Source organism: Liolophura sinensis, chromosome 7 (genome assembly GCF_032854445.1).
Source record: "Liolophura sinensis isolate JHLJ2023 chromosome 7, CUHK_Ljap_v2, whole genome shotgun sequence".
Classification (NCBI taxonomy): domain Eukaryota; kingdom Metazoa; phylum Mollusca; class Polyplacophora; order Chitonida; family Chitonidae; genus Liolophura; species Liolophura sinensis.
This window is the reverse complement of record NC_088301.1, coordinates 46,388,129-46,415,021: the sequence shown is the minus strand read 5'-3', so window position 1 is coordinate 46,415,021 and position 26,893 is coordinate 46,388,129. Positions and strand designations below refer to the sequence as shown.

The 26,893-nt window shown below is 36.3% G+C and overlaps 1 protein-coding gene across 1 annotated transcript in view; it reads right to left on the bottom strand.

The window, feature by feature from the left end:
• LOC135470963 (plexin-D1-like) overlaps positions 1 to 22,635 on the bottom strand; it is a 36,731-nt gene extending 14,096 nt beyond the window's left edge. The window contains exons 1-10 of the mRNA XM_064750012.1: positions 21,742 to 22,635; positions 17,084 to 17,281; positions 15,789 to 15,917; positions 12,877 to 12,977; positions 11,516 to 11,648; positions 8,256 to 8,406; positions 4,745 to 4,844; positions 4,169 to 4,274; positions 3,491 to 3,595; positions 78 to 179 (exon numbers count right to left, since the gene is read on the bottom strand). Of these exons, the coding sequence (XP_064606082.1) occupies positions 78 to 179; positions 3,491 to 3,595; positions 4,169 to 4,274; positions 4,745 to 4,844; positions 8,256 to 8,406; positions 11,516 to 11,648; positions 12,877 to 12,977; positions 15,789 to 15,917; positions 17,084 to 17,281; positions 21,742 to 22,635 (2,019 nt within the window). The remainder of the gene's footprint in view (positions 1 to 77; positions 180 to 3,490; positions 3,596 to 4,168; positions 4,275 to 4,744; positions 4,845 to 8,255; positions 8,407 to 11,515; positions 11,649 to 12,876; positions 12,978 to 15,788; positions 15,918 to 17,083; positions 17,282 to 21,741) is intronic.
• Positions 22,636 to 26,893: the final 4,258 nt, after the last annotated feature.

Below are 26,893 nucleotides of genomic sequence, written 5' to 3'. Positions count from 1 at the left end.
GAATATTTTGCTACAGAAAATCCCATGACTTATACCTATCACAAAAGAAAAAAGTACAGTGTACTGAAATTTCTTACCAAGTGAGAGTTGCACTTTACTCTTGTGGTATTTTCAAACTCCGCAGACACAGATTTCACTTGTTCTTTCATATGAATCTCACAGTGGTAGGAGTTTTTTGTCTGAAAATATGATATATATGAAATATACAATCTTTCTTGTTTTTGAATGATGGATGCAGTGAAGTAGCTACCTTTGCAGCCTTCATTCTTTACTGCCCTTACAGAAACTGGCTACTGGTGGGCAAAGTTGCAGCAAGTTTGTGACGAACTATTACTGAACAAATATATGAAAGAACACCCAAAAATTTTGATACAACTAACTGCATTATGAAAATTTCTTTCAATACCGTTTTTCAGGGAGGCATAAAATAGACTCTTAGCAATACATTTCCATAACTGATGGAAACGGACAACCGATGGTAACGCTAAGGCAGGTAGGGGAATAGGGAAAGGGTAAGTTTGGGAAATTCCCCACTTCAGTACCAAGAATATTCGCTGCTTGCCTGCTGCACTGTTACACATCATTAACACATAGGCCTGATAAACATGGTGAATTGTGACCCATTCTTGTTCAGGTGAATATGCTGGCCAGTCCAGCACATCAACATTTTCAGCCTGAAGAATTGCTCTTCTTACAGCAGCAACATTTTGACGGGCATTGTCGTGCTGAAATGTTACACCATGGCACCGGACAAATTGGGCAACTACTGGGCGCCAGAGTAGTCTATGGGCTTGCAATTTCGCTTCTCTGAGGGAATTCCGAACCGAGCTCAAATCTGGTTATTATGCAGCCGACTGTTTCATTAGCTGTAACAGTGACGGGCATCAGACGGCCACGGAGGTGGAGGAGGTGAATATGGCGGTTCTGGTTGTAGGGTGTTACACATGGTCAGGTGACCTTTTGTACACCTGAGGGTAAGGAGTGCCAGGGAAGACCTTACAGATCACTGAATATACTGCAGATACGGCCAAGCTTGCCTGACGGTCAAATTAGCGAAATCAACAACTCTTGGGTTTTGGGGGACTGCTGGCCTACTGGTGTAAGGTTTTGCTCTTGGCCATCCCACTGTACTATATTCACGAAAATCAGAGCATTATCTTGTGAGCTATTGCAAAAACAATTGTGTTGCCTTTATATTTTCATGTATTGACTCACTCATTACCTCTTTAACACAGAATATGAAAGCAGAAAAAATTTTAATCAAGAAATATTACTACAAAACTTTAGTTTCCTTTCAATTTAAAAAAATCACTATTGTAGCAAAATTTATAAATACATGCACCCCAGTTTTTTTGGTTTTAACAGAAGTGTGTGCAAAATAAACATTTTTCAATCCAAGAGAACAACTCCAAAAGACAAAATATTGTCCAGATATTATTATGTCAAGAAAAATTATTAACTCCTGCCAAGACTAAAAATCTCCAAGACAAGATTTGACTTGATTTTATCTATCTTTTCCTACCTAAACTTGACATCACGTGGAATAGTCCAATGATTTCTTGACTTGTGTCTTATGTGTCTTGGACTAATTTCTGGATCATGGTACATGTACTTTAACTTGACAAATTTTTTACATCTTTACGTTTGTGTCTTGGAAGATAATTCACATTTTGAGATAAACTTTGTGTGTTTGGTACAGATTTTCATCTCTTCATTGAAAGAATGCTTAGTTTTGCAGGTAAATGTTTAAGTGTTACATTTTTAGCACATGAAGTATAATTCTGAGGATTTTGCGACAGAAGAGAACATGCACAATGTCACTTCTGATAGTATTAAACAAATGCATATTTTTTTTTTTAATTTGCTGTAATTTAAGTATTAAATAAATTTTAAGGTATAACCATGACATCCTCTAACAATGTAAACGGTCGTTTTCTTCATCAAATTATATAATAATCTGCTTAAACATGCAATCAAATAAGGATTATTACTTTTCTTAAAATGTTTTTGGAACTTTTGATCTTACTCAGCTGATGAACTACAGATTAAGTTTTGGTTTCCTATTGATGAATTTAATGACATCTGTACAGATCTTCAAACCTATTATCAATTATTAATGTTTATGTGAAAAACCTAACGTAAGACCATTCATGTTATGATATTAGATATTCAGAGTTCTTCTTTTGGTGCATTTGATCCGGCACATAACGTTAAATTGTAATCAACCTTCTATTCTTTTTAGTGTGATATTTCAGGGGTCAATAAAAAAAACCCTGTCTACCTGTCTGCTACAGGCAGTTTTTATCGGCGACAGGTCATAAAAAAATTCACGTCACAGCAACAGGTAGGCTCAATAAGTTTACAATTATGTTTAATTCATTATCCATGCATGTCTATGTTTGTGAAGTCTTTGCGTATATTTACTTGACGTTCCCATAATCTAAATATTGTCACACAACTTTGTTATTTACGATCCAAACAAATCAACACTGTTTAGTAGACAAGACTGTTGTCAATGAGAGAATCGTATTTACACTTTCAATTCTGAGACCGAAAGAAACCACAGCACCTCAGAACTAGAGAACAGTCAATGCAGAGCAGTGAATCAATCAAAAATTGAAGTGTCACACATTGCTCAGGAGTCTCTCACGATTGCATCTAGAGTCGGTGCAAGCTACTGGCCACCGTCATATAAATTAAATCTTTTTTTTTTTTTTTAAAAAGTCATTATTTATAGCCCTGTCCTCTTACTATCGCCCCAAAGTGTAAATCTTTAGGACTGCATTGCTAACTATTCTTGCTCGAGGACTTCACCTTGCATCACAGATGGACAAGGGAGCAACTCAAGATACACACATATAAATCTACTCCCGCACAGACTTTTCCAATGCTTTTCCTTGGTTGTTACCTTGAATGGGAAGCTCATGTACATGCACAAAAACAGGATGAACTCTAGCAAATAAGTATAGGCAGTGCAGAAGCCCGGGCCCAAATAATGAATAAAAGGGAAAATGCTGCTGAAACCACATATTCTTGTTACATGGTGGCTGATTTTGCTTTGCCATGTAGGTGACCATGTTGACAGAAAATGATTTTGCCCACCTGAAAATTATGTGTTCATAAAATGCGACAATGACCATCAGTACAGCTAGGACAAATTATAGACTTCCTAAAGGTCAGGCTAATGGAAACAGGTAGATATCTGTAGGTGACAGGTACAAAAAAACCCTACCTGTCTCTGACAGGCAGCTTTAAAGAGACCTTTCTACCCCTGTCTTTTCAATGGAGAAGATACTTTGACATGATAAGGCAACTACATGTAAAAGCAATTTGTTACATTGCCTGGGTAAGGAGAGTTTCATTGCAAATGGACAGAATTGACTTTGATAAACAAAGATATTATAAATAATACTACATGTTTACATTGCAGCTGTCACGTTGGTGACACATATTTGAGTTTAACTAGATATAAAATTTGATAATAACTTACCTTTGGCTCAGGAAAATGATTTCCATCAATACTAATACTCTCTCGTTTCTTGTTAGGGATTGCCTTCCTATACGGAGTTAACTGTGGACATTTTCCTCCATGATGCTAATAACGATAAAATCAAAATCATATATACTCAACAATGTAAGTGCCTTTTGATAGGTCTCCTAACTTCATGTCATGTTATTTACCTATTGACCCCACATTAATATTTCCTGCTGGGCACATTTACATAAGAAAATTTCACTTATTCAGGCAAATGACCTAAAGTTTGTCTGGAAGGTACGGCGATACCCTACTGAAAAAAACATAAGCTTGAACACCAAAAATAATATCTCATTACATTAACTTTGCCTTTAGATATACACTTTGTTAAACAAAATTATATTTCATTCACCATATATTAGTGCATCAGTGCACCTCACCAAGGGACCCACAAAACTCAATTGTGATGTAAAACTAAACACCTGAATCAACCGACTTACCTGAATTACAACATGGTCTCATAAATCAAAGTTAGACACTTAACTCTGGTTGTCTAACAAGATCTGTCAGTCTACAATCTCATGATCTATTTGAACTTAGATAGCATAATGTTGACTGAATTTAGTCTGTGATTTGGGCAGTTTGATTGCTCTATAAACTTATAGATAAAATTTGAATATCTGTAATATTTACCTTACTACTTGAAGCGAATTTGTCAGCACATAAAGTATGGTTGTAAGTACAGTGATTTCCATAGATGCACCAGACACAGGAAAACTTAGACACACAAGCTGTGCAGCTGAAATGGAAATAAACTACCCACACTTAGCCACAAAAAGTGATAGTAATTCAAATCATGCTCATTAATATGCAAATTTATGCAAGACATATAAAATGGTCAAAAGACAGAAGTATGAAAAACAACCACCTTGTGTGCAAGAAAAGTATGTATTTCCTTTCCATAAATTTAGAGAAATCATGATGACACAATGAAATAAGCGTAAGGGGTAAAAATGAGGATAATCCACTGATATTGCTGTCACAATATGACTCAATTCATTTAGTTCTTTGATTGATGTTTCACACATACGATAACGGACAGAATTGTAGGAGGAAGTAGAAGGAAACCAGACAGGGCCAGCAGGAAACTCACGACCATCTGCAGGTGCAATATAGCTTTTCATCAAGGTGATTATATCACATACAAGTAAGCCTCTAGTGGGCAGAACATTCAACCAAAAAGTACATAGAGGAAACAAAGACCCTTACGAATTTTTCTCTTGAGTGCAGTCCACAATGGTCAAGCTATTTTTCACAAACGGCTTTCTGGTTATACTTGATACCAAGGACAGTGCCACATTCCAGGAAACTGAAAGAAACGCATGATTTTAATTTTCGGCGAATTTTAGATGTAGCAAGGCTCACTGATACAAGCATCCATTCTTATCATACTGGCATGATTCATCCCTCATCAGATACAAGGATATGGCACTGTGATACCAGATTTGGTACTTCTGCTACTAACCTGAGTCTAACTGAAGTAGAGATAAAGGGTGTTCCACAGAATGATAATGGCATCTGTATGTAGGGCATGTTCTGTGTCGCAAATGTTATCAAAGCAGCCAGTTTACAGAGAAATGTACTTGTCTTCCTAAATAACGTTATCACTAATTGTATTGATATCAATCTTGGTGCAATGTCTGTTTCACACTGATTAAAGTGCTTTTGGTTCCATAAACCTATGTATGGTTTTCTTTATTTTACATCTGCAGGCAAATAGTACTACACTACTTGTTTGAGAAGTAAATGTAATCAGACTGACGTAATAGCTGCACTATCAATGTACAAATTCACTGTTTTAAGGTCTATCCCAAAAAGGGTACACTGTTCTTTCAGTATAACAAAATATATGGTGTTTGCTGTGGGATGGGATATCAGGAATTCGACAGTTCTCGACAAGTGAAATTCAACTTGGGCTTCGCCCAATTCTTCATATCCCATTTGACCACATTCAGTCAATGAATAATAGTCCATTGTTTTATGGCAGGGATAATTTTGTCATCCCTTAATGTTGTCAAAATAGGAAAAACTATAAATGTAATGAGATAAATGAAATTTACAGTAGAGCCTATCCTACAGCCTTAAATCCTCCTTCCTTTGTCGCCTGACAGTCAAAGTATGATACGCCAATGACTGGCCGACAGAGAGCAAATCTGCTCTTATCATTGCTGTATTATGGTGCCATGATTGGGGTATGATTTTATGACATAACTCCGTCTGCATAAAATTATAGTTCTCAGTTCAGGTCATGAGAGGAAAATGCCTTACAACGATAATAAACTATGATGAAGATGTGCGGACTTTCCGTGTATCATAGCCTGAGGATCCAGTCATCCAATCACCATCCACGTATCTTTGTGCCACAATAGGCATAGGATTTATGGTTAGGACCTGAACCGTTACATTCACTAACCTGGAACTCGGTCCTGTCAACTGTGCTGTCTTGAAAGTGCCAATGCTGTACGCAAAAAGAGGTGTCTCCTGATGTTAAAGTAATTCTGAATTCACATCACCTCATTATGTGGGAATAATAATGACAAATAACAAATGTAATCGACGCACCCACTTGAACACCATTAGAACTTCGCAAGCTGCCATTTTCAGGTGGACTCGGCTGCTCTTCCCATAATTAAGATCATCTTTTTCCTCAACGTAATTGATTATAGTTCATTTCTGTTCATTATTAACACACAATTAAAGTTAAGATTCCGAAACCATGTCAATTGCCCTTTAGATGGTGTACATCTCATTGGTTTCAATCAAATCATTCCATGAGCTTATCTTTTTCCTGATAATGCCGAGTGCAACCCACTCAAACTGGAAACCGCGTGTTAGCAAAGTTTGGTTTGTTGCTGATGTTAGAGATACATTTCTGTTCATTGTGACATTATAGTCTTCATTATTCACGAGTAACCAGGTGATATGAAGCATGAACTACTGAAACGAATTACAGAAACAGGGTTTTGTTGCATACAGCTTTGACATGCTGAGGACAGCATATGTGGAAGGACCGAGCTCCAGGTTACTAAATGGAAGAGTACAGATATGTAATCTTGAAAGCTAAACTGGAAAGAATGAAACAGATCACAGATCTAGGATCTGGCTGTACAGTATATACTGCCAGCCCCAATACATTGAATTTATTTATCAACACATAATGTATGGATAAATGGCTTCTAACAATGGAATGTAAATACTTAAACTTTTTGTTTCCTGATTTTGTAGCCTTTTCTTCAAATGGCTTCGAAAAGCTGATCTAGGCTCATTTTGAACCTGTCAAATGAGTTTCGGGGAACAGAGCTTGGGATCCCAAATGAGCAAAACACTTTTCAGACTTAGATTATGTAGCAAGGACACAAAAGAGTTCTCCTGTCGGTGGCAACAATGAAAAACTTCAGCTTAATACATAAGGTACTGAAATCACGAATTTGGTAATTTATGGTACCCAGTACACAGTGACTTGAGTCATTGTGCTATATATGCATAAAAAGCTTCAGGGCAATACATGCAGCACTAGTGGAGATACCACCCCTAACATTTCGTTTAATATTGATTCTAATACACAACAAACTAGTCGTGAATTTTGTAATTTATGGTGCCAGGATATTTAATATGCACACAGACCATCCACCTTGTGTTATTGTGCTCTACATGTGTGCAAACTCAATACAAGCAGTACATTTTATGTTACCATTCTCATTGGAAGAGGTGTATCTAGGACATCCTGATTCTAGTTACATTTTTTTTTTTTATTTTTAGTTTATGTCATGTTTTTACATAAGTGTCAGCATCCAATAAATGGGACAGCAATGTGAAACAAAATGTTATGCTAACTGGTTATTATGTCTCATCATCATAGTAAAATCCTCATAGAATGGGTAATAGGATACAACATTTTTAAAACTTCAGTTGATTTCATTAACTGGTAGGTTAAAACATTTAATACATTTCAATGAACAGGTCACAGGAATCTGGGGGTATGCAATGATACATAGTGACAGTAAACTGGAGATTTGTCCAAATCTCACTTTTTTAGTATAAAAATACTCAAGGACTACAGGATTATATGGCCACTGTAAGCTGTACTGAGTCATTAACAAATTTCAGTACACAGGCAGAAGTATGCTACTACAGTATATGCCTGACTTCAGGAGTCCTTAATCCACCAAGTCTGAAACGATGCTAGTCAAAGTTGGCAATGTTATACTGAAGAGTTATAAGGAATATTTTTGGGTGTTCTTGCAGGATCGGATTTATTTATTTGATTGGTATTTTATGCCGTACTCAAGAATATTTCATTTATACGACAGCGGCCAATATTATGGTGGGTGGAAACTGGGCAGAGCCCGGGGGAAACCCACGACCATTCGCAGGTTGCTGCAGACCTTCCCACGTATGACCGGAGAGGAAGCCAGCATGAGTTGGACTTGAACTCACATCGACCGCATTAGTGAGAGTCTACTGGGTCATTACGCTGCGCTAGCGCGCTAACCAACTGAGCCAGGGAGGCCCCCTGTGGAAAATGATGCTTGCACCGCAACTCAATGGACTGTTAACACAACATGTGTTAATCTGGTTGGTTTGTAAAGCATATTTGGGCAATTCAATAACATTGTAGCACACTCCTCTCTGTTTCTGTACTTTGCATTTCACATACTCCACAATATACTACATGTACATGACCAATCTAGGTATCACTGTCTTTTTCCCTTATACATACCTGATGTCTGACCAGTCAAATTCTCTGGAAATGGACAGGAGATAGTTTTACCAGATATGGTCCCGTGTACAGTTCTTCTATCAGGACTGAATTGACACTCATATAGTTCCCCAGACAGATTCTCTGGCATTGGTCTTACTGTTACTTTAAGCTGTAAAATACAAATAAGCATTCATAACAGTTTCTGGTCCTCATGAGAGGTAGAATACATAGATAATATTGCACAGTGAAGGTTGAATACCATAAATATTGTTCTAGTGAAAGGTAGAAATGATAACCCATTGATGCGAGAGAACAATATTTATGGTATTCAACCTTCACTGTGCAATATTCTATTTATTATTTATATCCTGACATTTTCTCTACATGTATATAAACGTGTATCAGTTTTTCTGTTGCATCCAGGTGCTCAATACTAATGCAATATAGGTGTTTATGAAGAAAATTGTAGAAGAAATGAAGAACTACATATTGCGCGAAAGTGCATGGCCTTGTGATGTGGTTCACCAGGATTTCACTGCAGACGTGAAATCCAAACGTGAATGCAGCAGACAGCATGTACAAAAGTAGTTCCATTAAAGTTAACTCTGGGTCATGGGTCAAGGTCTCCAGCAGTGTAATAGCAAAATGTAATAACAAAAGTGATATCTAACTAGTGAAGATATCATTTTTATCAGTGAAGGAAATACTGGGATTTCTGTAAATTGTACGTATCATACACATAAACTGCAATCCTAGCTAGTTGAAACTTTGCTGTTCTTTACATTGACACACCCGATGTCATGTGGACAACATATAGCATTTCATGAATATCTCACTGTGTAAGTTATGGTTCATTGAGGATTATTAACCCTGTTTAGTTTGCAAGTTGTTTGTGGTAGAAACCATTAAATATCAAGAAAATAAAATAAGCATGTTCAAGCTGATCAGAATGTTAGCTAGATACAATGTCCAATGTGAAGACTAGTGAAAGGAAAATAAATATTGCTCTCAGATAGTAGTGCTGGACTATATGTATAGCCATCAAGGACAGCAATTTTGGCATCTGCCTCCACACACTCTGCATAAATTGTACGCTGAATATTAAAACTGAGAACGAAAAACGAAGAAAAAAAAACGAAAGAAACTTAATGGATTTGTACCCTTGACTGTCAGGAATCAATTACCATGAGCTAGTACTGAAGACAAGCACAGAGATTAGGTGACTTTGATCTTAGGCTGATAGCAGAGAACCAAAGAATCAACAATACATTGTTGCAAAGTTGTTGCCCGAGAACAAAAGACAAAGAATACATGGTTGCAAAGTTGATGCTTGTTCCCATGGTAAACTGCACAGACAAGTTTCATGCTGTCTTGCATAAAGCTTGCGTGCTAAATTTGGAGAAACCTTATTAATATAAAAACTCTAGACCCTAGACTATCAGGCATCGTTTACAATGAGCATAGTACTGAAGACTTGAGCAGAGATTACGGGTCATGACTTGGGACTCGGAAAGGGTATCTCAGGATTCACTGCATTAATTGTGGTTCTTAATGACTGGGAGCTGCGGACGAGCATTGGCAGTGGTCAGGGGATTACATGGACAGTCCCCAAATGTAATCACACTTCATTGAGCAGTTAGTCTATGCTTCTGCCACCAACAGTTCATATTTTCCTCAGTTTTAATCATAATGAATTTAGTACATAAAGGTTTACTTCACAAAAGGTGCACTTTGATTGTTTTATGATTGCCATTTTATGATGAAAGGGAATTCAGGAGAAAACTCCCTGGAGATTGATAAGCAAGAGCATGAATACCCAGTATCTTTGCACACGTGGAGTGGCACGTCAAATATCCCGTTGTTAATATGCATGCTGAGCTCTTCATGTCCAAAGCTATAATAGAACTTAGCACCCCCGCAAATCCTTACTTGCCAATTACCAAATTGCATTTCAAGCGACAACTCACAATTACAGGGCTCAAAATCTCCATGTGTCTATTCCTTAATATTCGTTGATGGTTTGCCAATTAAAGGCAAAAATATAGTCTTACCGGTCGCTGGTGACACCAGAGCATATTTACATACTGGTAATCATAAAACATGCATTTTACATGTAGCCAGTCAGTGTTGTGTGAACTTCTAATATGTCAACAACACAAACAAATCCTGTCTGACTCCTGATATGCCGGACTTCCACACTGTGCTACCAGAAAGGGGTCAAAGTTAATCGTGGTTGTTTTCTGAAACTGTGCTTCTGCGTTTAATAAGCAGGGGGTCTCAATTTCAAAACGCGGGAAAACTAACTCTTCTGCAATAGGAGGACACTTCCGAATGTAAAGATACAAAACATGCATGTAGACTGACATGCTGAATTGGAATTACATGGACATGGGAAGCTGAGGACAGATATTTCTCAGTGAAATTTGTTTTAAGCTGAAATACATTTGCACACATATTTGTTGCATAATGAGGGCTCTCAGCAGACAACCGTTCACCAGATAACGGTGCGAGATTAAATCCATTTTTGCCTAACCCGAATAATCGGTTTGTCTGCAATATACATTGTGTATTTTTTTTGGCGTGGTCATGCTTTGAGACAATGTTTGGAATTTAAAGATTTGTAATAGTCTTGATACTTTCTTTCATTTCATTCATGGGGCTAATAACTCTCTTCTGTCATCTTGCTGCCAAATCAGACTGTGCGAAAGTAAATGATAGTAAATCACGTGAAAATTTGGGTCATTTACCACAGGTGGCTCTGATCATCTGCTGATAACAGAGAACAAAAGGCAGAAACATTACATTGTTGCGAAGATGATGCCCGTCCTCACAGTGAGCTGCAGTGACAAGGTTAATGCAGTCTTACATAAAGTTTGCACGTTAAAATTTTGGCCAATTACAGTCACAGTGCAATTTGTATATCAAACAATAATTTTTTGGAATCTTTGTAGGGCCATCCACTTAGAAACCGCTAGCGAAAATTTAGCTTCAGCTGTTGTGGAGAAGAAGATTTTTTAAGCTTATCAATAAAATTCAAACTGGCCAATAAATCGGATGTTACTGGCCAAACATCACAAAACATCATAAGTTACTTCATACATTTATCATTAAAACTCGAAAGTTTGGTTTTTCTACTTTTACCAGAATAATAACATGAACGACTAAGAAGTGTCCCGCTAGGATAGCATGGACCCCTAATAAGGCTCCATTTTATTTTGTTTTAGTTTCTGCTAGTTGTGGTGAGGAAAATTGTTGCCTTAAAAAAAAAAAAATCATACCGTAGTTTCCCGGAGTTGCTGAAAGTTCACCTGCAAAGGATAAATACTCAGTGACAGGCATTCCTGTTCCCCAACAGCAGACAACCAGTGGTTTCGGTAATCTTTATATCGACAATCATCTGCCCTGGTACATCTATAATCAGACAATTAGCACAAGCTTAGTCAAGGTCAGTTTACCATTAAACAGGTATAAAGGTCAGTTGTCTATGTCCGAATAGCCAACAAACGTTGTTTGAAACTGCACTAACAATCTATTATAAGACAAGGCCATATAAACATGCATGCTTTGTCCACTCTGCACCATTGCTAACTATATATATATATATATATTCCCACAAAGTAAAATCCCAAGCTTGCAATGTTTTGATATAATCTAGGGCTTGAAAGAAGACAGTCCTTAACAAGCTATCCCATATAATTTAAATCTGAAGCTACAGCTGTCTTGTCAAGTCAACACAGAGAGGAGTCAAACACATTATAGATGATATTTCAAACACATATCTTGTGTCTTGGGTATCTTGTGTCTGGCCAGATATGTTCAAATGTGCAAGTTATATGACACCTGAAACAGGTTTCCACAGGTGTGGAAATTGATACCTTTGAAATAGCCACATCAACATCAACTGATTTACCACAATTTTTAAACAATGTATTATTAGTGGAAGCCTGCTATATACTTGAGTTCAATGAGTGTACAAAAGATCGAATTGCATTACGCAATGCCCATTCTTACTGTCACCATTTTAAATTCCAACAAGAAAAGTTGTTATAAATTATGAGATTTAACTGGTAAACGGGTAAATTCTTTCTTTATGGAAATAATGTTTTCAAACGCATGTGACATAGGAACTATTTCTAGTGTAGCCGAGTATGTAAAATGAATAGGATTTTAGAATATGTAAGAAAATTGTTGGCTGCAAAAAATTGTAAAGCATAAAGGCTTACAAGAGGCAACATACATATGGTGAAAACAGTATACAGCCAAGAATTCAACCTCTTCTTGGACAGATCTTAAGGGAACTTATTCAATTGGGAAGCTGAAACAGGGAGTACATATTCATTAATAATCTCCTTCTCTTAGCAGACGGGGGCCTCTGTAGCCAAAGTGGTTAAAACGCAAGCACAGTGCAATGACCCAAGAGCATCACAGAGTGCGGTCTCTGTGAGTTCAAGTCTAACACATGCTGGAAGGTCTTCCAGCAACCTGCTGATGGTCACGGGATTCCCCCCAGGCACTACCCAGTTTCCTCCCACCAAAATGCTGTCCGTAAGTGAAATATTAGTACGGCATAAAACACCAATAAATTAAATAAATCAATTTCAACAAACAGCAGATGAAATACAAACACTGAAATACTCACCTCTGCTCCAGCACACACCAACCACAGAATGGGTCTTTACTTTTCAGACAACTTCCACAGTTCTCGAGTGCAGAGCAGTTCTGTACTGGAAATCTCACTACCTGTAATCAGAAAGTCTGATATATTCTGCATGTAACTGGTGATAACCACAAATTTAAAAGCAACACATGGATTTATGTTTAGAAATATTCAATTTATATTCACAAACATGGATACTGATTACAGCCTGTATTATTCAGAAATATGCAAAATTCACAATTTTGGTAAACTGAACACTTTGAATTCCGTCTATTTTCACAAACACTGCTATGGAAATTTCCATATTAACCAATAGGGACTCTCACTTGCGTGACTAGATGTAGTTAAACAGAAATTTAAAGCCTACCTTGGGTAGATTTGCCATTCAAATTGTCTATAATAATATTAATAATAATAATAATAATATTAATAATAGTGAAGTATTGACCTTCCTGAGGCCCTACATTCACTCGCACATCCGCTCGGCAGTCACACAGGTTATTTACAAAAAAAAAAATTTTTTTACACAAGGCATTAATCAGTTCAATACTTCGTAGATATACATATCTACAGTTCAATTACAACCATGAGTCAATTATTGACCATAATGCTCATAATTTTTGTGTCTTAAAATAAATATCAGTATATAGATTTACATGTAGCTGTCACTTAAACAAGTTTTCCCCACCAATTATCACCTCTGTACCTACATGTATGTATACATGCACACAAAAATAAGACAGTAAATATGCAAAAAAATTGAATCCACTACAAGTCATGGGTTTTCCCTGGGCATTGCAAGGTTTCCTTCCACCATAATGCTGAATGTCATTGTTATGTACATGTGAAATATTCATGATTACGGCGTAAAACAACCCCATCAAATAAATAAATATATCAATAGTCATACTCTATACAGAGCACATTTAGAAAACAGCAATCTGGTTCATAACCACTGTATTCACCCATCAAAATGTAAACACACATGCCTGACAACTGTAGCTTGGACACAATATCATACACATTTATACATGTATGGTAGAAAAGAAATAGCAAATCTGGTTAATATCAACCGATGAAATGCAAATCATTGCTTTCTATAAAAAAAAATCAATAGTAGATTAAAACTGTACATGCAAAAAATATTTATTTATTTCATTGATGTTTTACGCCGTACTCATGAACATTTCACTGACAGCGGCCAGCATTATTGTGGGAGGAAACCGGGCAGAGGCCCGCAGGAAACCCACAACCATCCGCAGGTTGCCAGAGAGGAAGCCAGCGTGAGCTGGACTTGAACTCACAGTGACTACTTTGGTGAGAGGCTCCTGGGTCATACAAAAAAAAAAAAAAAAATAGGGCCACACTGAATTATCTCCTTTGACATCACTATCCCATTTAAAAGGTGTATTTCTACGAGTCGCTAGGTGAGATCTCAGAGAATGGCTTATGGCATGTCTCCGAGTAAACCCAGCACATAAAAGCTAGATGAAGACCATGTTATGTATTTTTTTTTTCCAAATTCATTTTGAAGTAATCTAAACATCCTGGCCCTAATTAAACACAACAGACAGTTTCAGCTAATTCTGTCATGTATAGATATTCAACCCAAGCTGAAAACATCCTCTTCATTTTAGATCTCAACATTTCTGTGACTCTCAAAGGCTGATATGTTTTTTTTCTACATTTGTCATTGTTATGACATAACCTACATACTGCATGTTTCAATGGATGGAGTCCCACTTCTAGCAGTTTCACACCTCTAAAACTAATCTCACTTTATGTCATTGTCACTGTCATGTAACAAGGGAGGTAATTCAGAGAAGGCCTATTGGAGAAGGACAGAATCCCTTTGGCATGATAGTGGGTAAATAATACTACTGAGCAATGCACTTAAAACCCCTCGACCTTAAGGACATGCTACTAGAATTTTCGCCCTTGTACAAGTTTGGTAAACAGGGTTTTTCCAACTAAGACCATCAGCAGCGGAATATCCCCCATGTCTCATTATGCTTTACATGGATGTAAAACTTCAATGCATCCTGTACTTTTTGAGGTACCACACCTAACATTTTGTTTAACTTTGATTCTAATACAAAAATACACTACGTCAGAATTTGGTAATTTACAGCATTTAATATGCACACATCGTATACCGTAATGTTATTGTGCTCAACATGTGTGCACAGCCTGAGTTCAATACAAGCAGTACTTTTTGAGATACCACCCCAAACAAATCAATGTTAACACGATACACTAAGTTTGAAATTCAATAAATTACCAAATTTAATAAGCATACACCAAAGCAAAATATCTCCGTTGTGTTATTGTGCTCTACATGTGTGTCAACCCTGATCTCAATACCTGAAGTACTTTTTTGAGATATCACTCCAACATTTTGTTCAACATTGCTTTCCCTGTTATTGGATGTCTACGCTCAGGGTACCACATAAGCTACGCCTGGTACAGCTAAAAATGAGCTAGCAGGAACTGCATTTATGATGAATTACAGTGCATAAAGCTGAAAACTGAGGCACCAAGAAGACAAGAAATGAAAGCTGAATTAGCAGAAGATTGATTTGTGACGCCTACAAACTTCCACTTCTCATCCATTCACCTTTGATGTTTGCTGCTTACTTTTTTTTTAGTATTTATTAGTATGTACACTTGTTCTCCTTTCCTATATCAAGGTTCCAATGCAGAAAAAGGTAATATACCTTGAGATCGTCATGTTAAATACATGGTTTACTTGAGAGACTGTTGTTGATCAGAAACAGTCCCTTAGAGAATTACAACATTGTGAATCTGTAAAAACAATGGTGTCCATCAGCATGTTGACTGTTATCTTGTGCTACATGTACATCATATTTAGTATGATACTGACGAACACTTGCCTTTCTTGTAGTCATGGCGAAGAGGTGTGTCTCGTTAGAATCCAGTAACAAGTCTGAGCCGATGGCATTGCCGTTATCAACTGTCATCCTGTCATAGATGCTAATCGTCGTCTTATTCACGAGTTGTCCCTGAAACATACCCATGGAAGATTGCAAGTTTTAACCATGTACAAAAGGTGAACAAAGTATCTTGATGGAATACTGTTCTGACTTCAAAAACAGAGCTTCACAGAAGCACACATTTATTAGGGTCACATCAATTATATAGATTATCTAAGAATACATGTACATTGTATACCAGCAGTAAACTAATGGTGAGAGCAAGAGGTGAGGTAATACTATTTTTATTAAAGCCATATACTTAATGAGCCATATCTAGAATATCTGACTCACACTAACATTTACTGCTGTCAAGTGTTAAATTTTAAAAACATATGCACATTTTCAATGTATAATGTACATAAATTATCATAAGGTGGTTAGCTTTTCAAAAATTTAATTTCAATTAAAGGAGTAGAAAACAACTATTAAATTTTCTTTTGCAGTTGGCTAAGAGATATATCTTGAGGTGAGAAAAAAATCAAAGAGTTTTCTGTCAACCTGGTGAACTGTTAAACTGGACAGTCATGTGTCCTGGATCACAGTTCAGACATCAAGCACATCAAAGATAAGGCTTTGAAGTGGCCAGGTCTTCCTGTGTCAATGACCATGAACCAAAATAATAATATACATGTAACAAAGATCTCCTAAATATTTCATCTGACCCATGGCAGTTCATTAAAATACAAGGTTTAGCAAAAGTGTGATGTTTAAGGGCTAATATCTCAAAAATATATATATAATAATATATATGCATGTACATATATACATATATTTCTTTTCCGAGGCCATATTCTGTAAGCCCCATTATGTGGATTTCAAGACCTCTAGTCCACTTGAACAGAAAATTACAGCCATCTAAAATGCTTCCAGAACAAATTAGCATTTCAAGACTGTTGACAATGAACAGTACATGGTCTTCTTAAAGGGATATATCTCAAAAATCACTAGTACTTTGGAGCTATAACTTGGCAAACCTCCCTCATATAGGATATGGTACATGTGTGTTTGAGAATTTTTTCAAAATAATCAAATGTCATTACAACAGACGGATGAAATCACATAGAATGATCTTATACGTAAATACTAAGTACGGCATGTTCCAGCAAATACTAAAAAGAAGTTCAAGTTTTCTGGTGCACTAAATAGGTTTTAATAACAGTTTCTCCTTGCATCTCTCTCAATGCATGTCTTACCTTAAGTATGTCCCCATTAGATGTTCCCAGGAAGAGAATAGTGTGGTTCTTCTCCTTGACAGATTGTATGGCTGTATAGTAGAAAGTGCTGTTTGGAACCAGTGGGGTGGAGGTTATACCCTTCAAACCTATAATACCTTTTGTGGCTTTCTCAAGTATATCGCTGACAATACAGGAACTGTCCCCCACTAAATTTGTCTGTGTGCACAAACATAAAGGTGATTTATCTAAATTAGAAACAATATGGTTACATTTATTAGTCACATGATTCTCATAACCACAACAACATGCAAATTTTCAATACTGAAGACGACTCTGCAGTGATATCTTGCATGTGCCACATCACAAAAATGACATATTCTGTAGCAAAGCTACCAAAGAGCTCGCCTGTAGGATATAAAGACATACAGCAACTAAGACACATGAATACAAAACTTCATCTCCGTACATAAAGTGCTGAAGTCAGGAATTTACACTAATGAATATGCACACAGAGAATCTCCGACGAAACATCTCTCTCGTGTCATTGTGCTAGGGGTACAATATCATATATATATATATATATTTATATACATATATATACATATGTACAAGGATGAGTTATTAAGTGTGCGCTAATGTACGCTCATATACTGTGTTCAAGTTGTTATACATGGGCATCACATCAAAGACACCAGACATGACACCCCACCCAGACACATTATACTGAAAATGGTTCAACCAGTCCCATTTCCTTGCTCTAACCTATCAGTCCTGAGTTCCCAGTGAGGAAACAACTAGTATCATTTGTAAAGTCTTTGGCATGATCCCACCTGGGTTTGATCCCAGGTCTCCTGACTTTCAGGCAGACGTTCTTACCATTAGCACCCAGTTGTTCGCAAGTATATTTACTAATACTTATACTAAGTAATATTTTACACTTCAATTTTTAGCTTAACTCAGCAGCTAATGCAGTTCTCTAAAGTCAAAGTATACAACGTCACCTGTTTGAGTCTATATTTATTTATTTTTTTTAGGCTACATTCAAAACTGAAGACTTAGCGTTAAATCAGGTATTATAAACTAGTTATGAACAACTGGGTCTAGGCCGCCGAAGTGATCTGCAGTACTTTTTGAGATACCACCCCTATGCCGTGAATTTTATAATTTTGTAGTTAACAATAATTAATATGCACACAGTGCATCAATGATGGAACACCCCTTTGTGTTATTGTGTTCTGTATGTGTGCAATACATGACACTTTGTTTTACATTGCTTTCCCTTCTATTGGGTACTTTGTACACGCAAGCTAAATTGAGCAAAAAAAAAAAGATAGAAAAAACTGTTCATTTTATATCTTAATCACCCCTCTATATTATTAGGGGTCAAATATTGCCTTGCTGCAACATACATGTACCTACCACCTCCATATATTTTCCAAGTGGTCGGTGTAAAATAAATTTATTAAAACTGGCCAACAACTCAGTGACTGGCATTGAAATTACCTCCCTCAATAGCTCATGCAGCTGAGCAGTATAGAAAATTTATGAACAATGTCAGACCATCAAGTGTCGCTTACAGGACGCAACATAGAGCATTTTTTAAAATGTGTAACAAAACTATTCATCTTTCGGCATGAAATTTCTGGTCTAAATTTGGCCCTGAAAATGTCACCAGGGTGTGGTGACAGAGTTAAAGAAAGCCAAGAAGGCTAGTCGATATTTTTAGTCCCTGCTATATGGGTTCAGAGCACAGATAAGATGTAATCTTAAATGAGGAGTTGATACATTTAGACTGATACATTTTCATAACATTCTTTACAAATCATTAGTTTACTTTCTGTAACATCAATACATAGTTTAGTAATCTCTGGCATACATGTCCACTGCTTTTGATGCAGTTTTATATTTCACTCTGACAATGCTGTGAAAAACTGCAGGTATTTTTGTACCAAAAAATGCAACAAAACTGACAACCTATCTGCATGAAATTTCTGGTCTAAATTTGGCCTTGAAAATGTATGTAAATTGTATCCTTGCTAAAGCAGACATAAAAGTAATATTCCCCAGTGTACATGTATTTGAACATGTCAGCACAACTTCATGTTAAAAGCGAGATGATGCTCAACAAATGGTTGACCTGATTTCCTTAGGGTGCAAGTCATGGTAACTGACATTCAATTTTATTGTACTCAAAGGAGATTAATACAATGCATATTATATAACTAAGAGAAATATGTAAAAGTTTTTAATTACTTATTAATTTTTTTACCAGAAGCCACCTGTAAATGTAATTTATGTATATGTATGATTTGTCCTTATTCCATAAGTTGTCCTTTATTCCAGCCCATGTATAGTGTAAAAGTAACCTGTATCCCATCAGTTTTTACCAGAAAACGACATATGTTTTGTGAAGTTAATATTTATACAAAAACAGGTAACTTCACCATAGACAAAACAATTTACCTTAGCTTGTGAAATATTTATAAACTCAATTCAGACGCCAAATTTGGCCAGTGATTTTTTTTAGATCTCAATTTAGCCTCCTCAATTTATGAATTTCTGTCATTAACATTTTCAACGTTTATATATCCCTGACAAATCAAGTGAACTGACCTTCTAACACATTCTTCATGAACACAAAATACCCATCAAGTGACTAGAGCTTAAGTCATTATAGATGTACACATTCATGGCTGAAGGAATAAAATTCAAGTTGACGTTGGCCAGAAATTTACAGTTTGTCATATGGCACAAGGAGGAAAAATTAAAATGATGAAATTGATTAATCAACACACTTGTGTAAAATCAGGGTCAGACCCTGTTAAATCAGGCAAAAAGCTGTCTAATTCACAACATGGTAAACTGTTGGCATTTTAAAGATTTTTTGTTTTCAGAATAATCCAATGGGTCACTACAACAGCTGTCTGAAATGATATCAACTGGCCAATCAGTAGCTCTGTGAGGATCAGATAGTATTAAACAACCAAAACTGTTTGCACAGGGCAGTACAGTTACATGTACATTTATGTGCAATATTTAACAACTGTTACAAATGTCTCAGTGAACAGCATCATTCTGGAGCTTTGCATCGAAAGCATCTGTGACACTATCAACATACCAGGCAAGGTTGGTAACTTTATCACAGTGAAAAAAAAAAAAAAAAATCAATGCTGATTTTATAGGTTTATCATAACATGACCACCTTTTCAAAAAACTTATATGCAATACTAATAGGGACAACAAACCCATAATTTGTAATATCAGTCCAATTGCCTTTTATGAAGATGGGGATGACAGTGGCTTTTTAAGAGACATTTCATTTTGTGTTAGTAGGGAAACAACCATTATGAAGAGCTGCACTGAATATCAAGCATTGTTGGAAAGCCAATTTGTCTCTACTCCCTTTCCGACGAAGTTCCAAATGAATATATTCATTGTATTCACACTTGTGGGTTTTGGCAGCTTTCAGTAAGCAAGACATATTAGTGACATTGTTATTAGAATCTGGTAAAAACACTGCAGAAGAAATCCTTAAAATAACTGAGGAGACATTTCATGTTTGAAACCTGGAATTCAGCCTTTTGATTGGTTTCCTTTCATTTTTTGTTTTCTTTTTGTAGATATTCAGTGCAATAGAAGTTAAATGTTCAAGTAAACCTAGCGTACATGTATACTCAACCAAATGTATTTCTTTAAAATAGTAAATACATGGTAGATTTTGGCAATTTACACATACTTATCCTAACCAAAGAAAAGTCTGCCAAACATGCAAGGAAAAGCCCATTACATAAGACTTCACCTTTGTACATGTATCTAAGTGTCTACTAAATTAACACATACAAAACAAATCAAGTCATAGGTCAGATTCTACATGTACATGTATGGTGTATCCATAGCAGACAAATAGAAAAATTCACCATTGAGTTACCTCCCTTGAAAAACTTAACCTTTTCACTTCAATAATATATTGTTTTAGAAGTAAATTAAATGTTTCAGAATATGCGCCGTCACATAGATGTGTACGAAGTCTGGTTATACGCCAATGTATTAATCATAATGCTACATTTAAATTTAAAAAATTATTTTGTAACAAATTTTTCTGACGGAGGAACATACATTTTACTAGGATTCTACCCAGCTTGATTAAAAAAAAGATTGATTTTTTTTTAAATCAAAAAAATGCTTCCAAGAATTTGTACATTATTTTGAGGGCAATTGTTCTAACTGTAGCCTGGGATAAACTCAAGATATAGCTGGAAGAGACCAAACTGATTCTGGCAGCTATACCAAGGCTGATAAAGACGAATTACAGATGGAGACCAACAGATGGAGTCTCAGATACTGCTTCCATTCAATCAGCTGATGATTGCAAAGATTAAGTCAAGGCCGCTAAGAAAGTATCGCTAAAGAAAAACTGTACTGGCTACAAAATCTGATGAGTGGCTAAAGCTACTGACTAAAAAAAATACTGACCCAGAGGAAGCCCTGGAAATTGGTTACCTGGTTATCAAGATAAAGTGGGAAAATGGGAGTCTTGCCATAAACATGGAGGGACTTTTGTTCACAGTGGAAAGGTATGTTGTATACAAAGACAGATTCCAAGGCAAAACCTATTTTAATGAACTTCAGCATGTGCATGAATATTAATAGAGCTAAAAATCTCTGCAAATACTTACATTGTTTTCATCACACTTTCCTCCACTATTAAACCAGTAGTTGTTTCTTTGTGCCTGTCCTGATTTAAGGCAGTTATCTAAATTCTCCTGGAAATTTCCATCAATTTCAACCAAACTGAAGACACAGATAGCCGAGAAATTAAACAAATTCAGCTTGTTGGGATCATCACCATCAGTAAACCCGGCCACTAGAAATTTCCCATTTATGGTATCCACCAGGTGTGCAGTGGTCAGTAATGGGTACCTCTGTTCTCTGTCCTTGTCTTCACAGGTAAGATTCATATCCATCAGAGAGTTGTATGTGTATTTTGTGCCCATTGTGTCGCTACCTTGGTTACACACACGCTGTATTTTGGAGACATATCCAGGGGTTACTAGGTCAAATTTTTGATTGGTCAAAAAGTAAATGTAACTGGCTTCATTAAAACCTGCTCTGTAGAAAATGTGATAAGGCAAATTCATTAACTGAATGCCAGATGTAATTTCAAAGCCAAAGGTAAAAGGCTGGAAAGCATTATTAGCTGCCACTGTTCTAGTTGATAAAGAGTACTGTTGATCTGATGGAATGCCACGTTGCTGTACATATGTCACACCGACAGCCATTGTCTTTTCTTGTTCACTTACAGGATGGGGAACTAAGATAGCCACTGTTGAATCATTTTGGGTATTTGGTGTCACCCATAAGTCAGTCGACATATCAGGTCCATTTGAGACATGCAATTCAGTGATATTTTGGAGATTTCTCAGCTGACAAGTTCCTTGGAATAAAGTACCACAGACAATCAAGGTGCCGTTCCTCTTGTTTGCCAGCAATATCTTGTTGTAATAATCCATTAGTGCCCTGTTACCTTGACATGAGGGATTACAGTTAACAAAGTCCTCAAATGGCCCCATTTCAGCCTTGATTTCTTCTCCCCATGTATTTTCACTGCCAATAATCTGTACTTGAAGAAGTTTGTTCTTAGCCCCAATATAAATGTTCTCCTTCTCAGAATTTTTGAAATAGGCCAAATGAAGGAAATCACAGTCTGTGTCATTTTGACAGCTGTATTCCTGGGCTAGTGTAACCTCAAATGTCACCAGGAACACCACAACTTTGGTTAGAAAAATTGAACTTCCTTTCCAGTTCAAACATTTACTAAGTCCTTCCCACCAGGTGAAAAATGCTATGTGCATTTTGGAATCAGTGTGTAGCATTTGAACGATGCAAGAGGGTAGCCAACTTCATTAGCATAGTTAATTCTGAAAAAAAAAAAAAAAGACATGTAAATGTTATTAGTGATTCTGCGGAATTTATACATACAGTCCTCCCTAGCTGTACAATAAGTAAACGCCATGAAAGTATATTTAAGCTTTATATAAAAACAGCCATCAGAAGACTGTGAATCCCTGTTACACAGTGTTATGTAATAATACACCAGTAATGCAACACCCATCATAACACATATTTTTTTTCTTATACAAATAATAATTTCGCGGGGATACTTCATTACATAACTCAGGAGGTTGGTTTATTATATCACATGGCAAATTTTGTTACGTGACTCACTGATATTACATGACACAGAAATTTCTATTACTTTATACAGTTATATTACTCAAGTATTATTACATAACACAGGCCATAATACATTCAAATAAATGATACTTACATGTACCTGTGATATATTGAGCTAACAGAAACATCTTCTTATCAACCATGTAAATTCCACACAAAACATACCTACAGTGTATGTGCTTAAGCTCATCTCCACAAATAAACTGTATCTGAACATGTAATGCAATCAGTATGACCTCTTGTGCATTAGTGACTTCAAGTTAGCTACATATGTGTGGGTGAAAGACAGCCAAGCTCAGGTCTGCTCGCTGTTTTGTCCAACCAGGAAGTATATGAACAGGGATCCTAGTGAATTTGATATATGTCAGACTTTCAAAATTTCCCAAACCATTGACACCCCTTACTTAATAAGAGCCACTGCAGAATGGAAAAAGACTTCTATTCCATGCTGTATTAGCCATTCTGTATCCTACTTGGCTGTCAGAAAATTAATGCACTAGAAATCAAAATATAAGTGAAAAGAATACAAAAAATCAAAGCAGGCTTCACTAAATAGATCACTTAAAACCATACATAAAAAACTATAAATAACTCATAAAAAGTTTTTAACTATAAAACTATACATAATAAATGAAAGTATTTTTAGGCATAGTTTCCAGTTCCCTGTAAGATGAACCTAACTTCATATTTTAGCTGCATTGAAGGTTAATGCGCACGCAATGTTCAATTTCAGCAGAATTTCACACCACCTATTGTTTTGCCGGGTAAGAAAACTTTGAAATCTAATTAGTGGTATTGTTACTGAAGGACATAATCTCAATAAACACAGAAATTATCACAACCATGTGTCTTAACTCCTCCTTGCTTTGGGACTTGACAAATCATTATTAGCTTTTAATCCTATAAAACTTCAACCCACTTCTTTATGTTGTTCATCTCTGACTCAAACGGAATGTAAAATGATGGTCAGTACACACGTTACAATGTATGTTAATGGTATTAATTATTTTCATAATTACCCAGTTGCCATTAAACTTAAGCATGCGCAAGTTTAGATGATAGGCAAGAGGTATGGTAAATTTCAAAATGAACACAGTACATTGGGAGCAGACACATGGACAAAACCATGCCTACAGACAGAAGGATAAACAGGGTTTCCGGTATATCCCCCCACCTTTGTTGAGGCCAATATTAAACAAGAGAAAAAATGAATTTCTATTGCTGTAAAAATCAAAAGCTTAACCTTTAATTCATGTATGAATGCCTAACTTTCACAGGAGCTAAAAAAAAGCTTAACCTTCCATTCCCAAAAAAAGCTTAACCTTTAATACATGTATCAATGCCTAAGTTTCAAAGGAACTAAAAAAAAAAGCTTGACTTTCCAGAGTGCTTAAAAAAACTGCTTAGCCTTCAATCTATGTATGAGAACCCATTATACAGGACCCCCTCCCCCCCCCCCCTAAAAAAGCTTAACTGGACACCAACATTGCCATTTTTCCCCAATCTCACAATACCTCTCCTTACTTCATACAGGTGTGCTAAAAACTGACGAAATTTATCAGGAAAAAAACAAAAGGACATAGACATGCAGAGTACATTATAGTCACTTTATACTATTGTGTAAAATACATCGCATCAAAACAGCTCTGGACTTAGCACAGTTCCTTATGAGAAATAAAAATAAGAATGTAAATCTCATTGGTAAGTTAATTGTCAAAATTGCTCATGTATGAGTTTTATTGTTACTCATTAGTTTTTATTATTATTGTTTTCATAAATTTACATGACCATTACATATCAATTTCTCCAAATACTATATTTTATATTCTGTATTATAGTATAGAAACAGTACAGATGAAACACCCGTCTATATGTTCATGCATGCCGTCCGAGTTAACGGCGTTGAAAATGTACTTGTACACATACAACGCACAGACAACACATGGAGCATTGCACGAATACATGTCCATGCTGCACTACAATGTAGAGAAAAGAAAACTGTACTTATGTTATATTAACCTCTTCAGGTCTGGTGATAGCTGGTAATAGGCAATGGTAATAGGCAATGATTATTTAGTATATATACTTAGACCAGTAACTACAGTATCCTGTTCATATGTACATGTAAACAACTACGCCCAACGAAGCAGTCATGTCCGCATGTAGGCAGGTTCACAGCATTGAAACTAAATAACAACAACTAAGATTACTTGTACACAGAGTGTACATTTAAACATATATGTAATATACAGAAGACACACGCAGGAGTGTTTGGTATACCAGAAGTTTTGCAAAGTAAAGCATCAGTAGAAATGATTTGGAGTACAAACTGAAATACTCATCTTGAAAGTGGCATACTACAAAATCTATGGTATGCAAGGGGTTCAGATACTTTTCTAACTTACTAAGGAGTTGATTACATAGAAAAGAATAACAATTACAAATCAAAAAGAACTTTGAAAGCTTCCACTTCCTAATGTATAGGTTTATTTACTTATTTATTTGATTGATGTTTTACACCTTACTCAAGAATATTTCACTTCTACGATGGCAGCCAGCATTATGGTGGGAGGAAACCAGACAGAGGCTGGGGGAAAGTCATGACCATCAGCATATTCCAGGAAGACCTTCCCATGTACAGCTGGAGAGGAAGCCTGCATTACCTGGACTTGAACTCACAGTGATCGCATAGGTAAGCGGCTCTTGGGTCATTGCGCTGCGCTAGTGCGCTAACCAACTGAGCCACGGAGGCCCCAGTATAAGTTAATTGAAACCACATATATTCAGAAGGGACGGACCAACTGATGATCATCATTCTCTAACTTATATCCTTACAAGCATTATGAAAGTACATGTACGTAGTCCACCATTGGTCCCTAGGCGCCAGGATCGCAAAGTGATCTTGGACTTGAGTCAAAATTTTAATCATTAAAACAGTGGAATTTGCCAAGAAATTCATACATCATCATGAAAAAGTGTGTATCATATTCTGTGAAATGGTTCTATATCATCTTACTGTACACATTCATCACAATACTCAAACTTGTTCTGTATTATCGTATACTATAATGATGAAAATATATATGATGAAACGAATGTGTAGAAGAATACATGTTATGGACAGAGAGACAGATTCAAGGATGAGGTAAAAACCTATAGTCCCCTCGGGGTTACCCCTTATAGGTCAGCATTATGGTGTGAGGAAACCAGGCAGAGCTGGGGATAGAAATCTATTTATCAGGGTTCCACGCTATCCTAGCAAAACTTTCATTACTAACTTCAAAAGGAATTAAAATCATTTAAATGTCAAGGAATTAAATTAAGCAGCCTATAAACACTATGGAAATTTTTTTTTCTCATTATAGAAATTCAATGACCTGCATACAAAATTCATGACTTCAAGGCCTGGAAATTTTAATTTTAAATGCTATGACTCAAGGATTTTCCAGGGCTACATATATTTCTACAATACAATTTTCTTGAAAATGGTGGATTTTTACTAACTGCAATTTTGACATAAGTCACCATAATGGCCAAGATTATTGACAAGCATTGAAGCTACCTCCCATGATAGCATATGCAGCTGAGTAATAC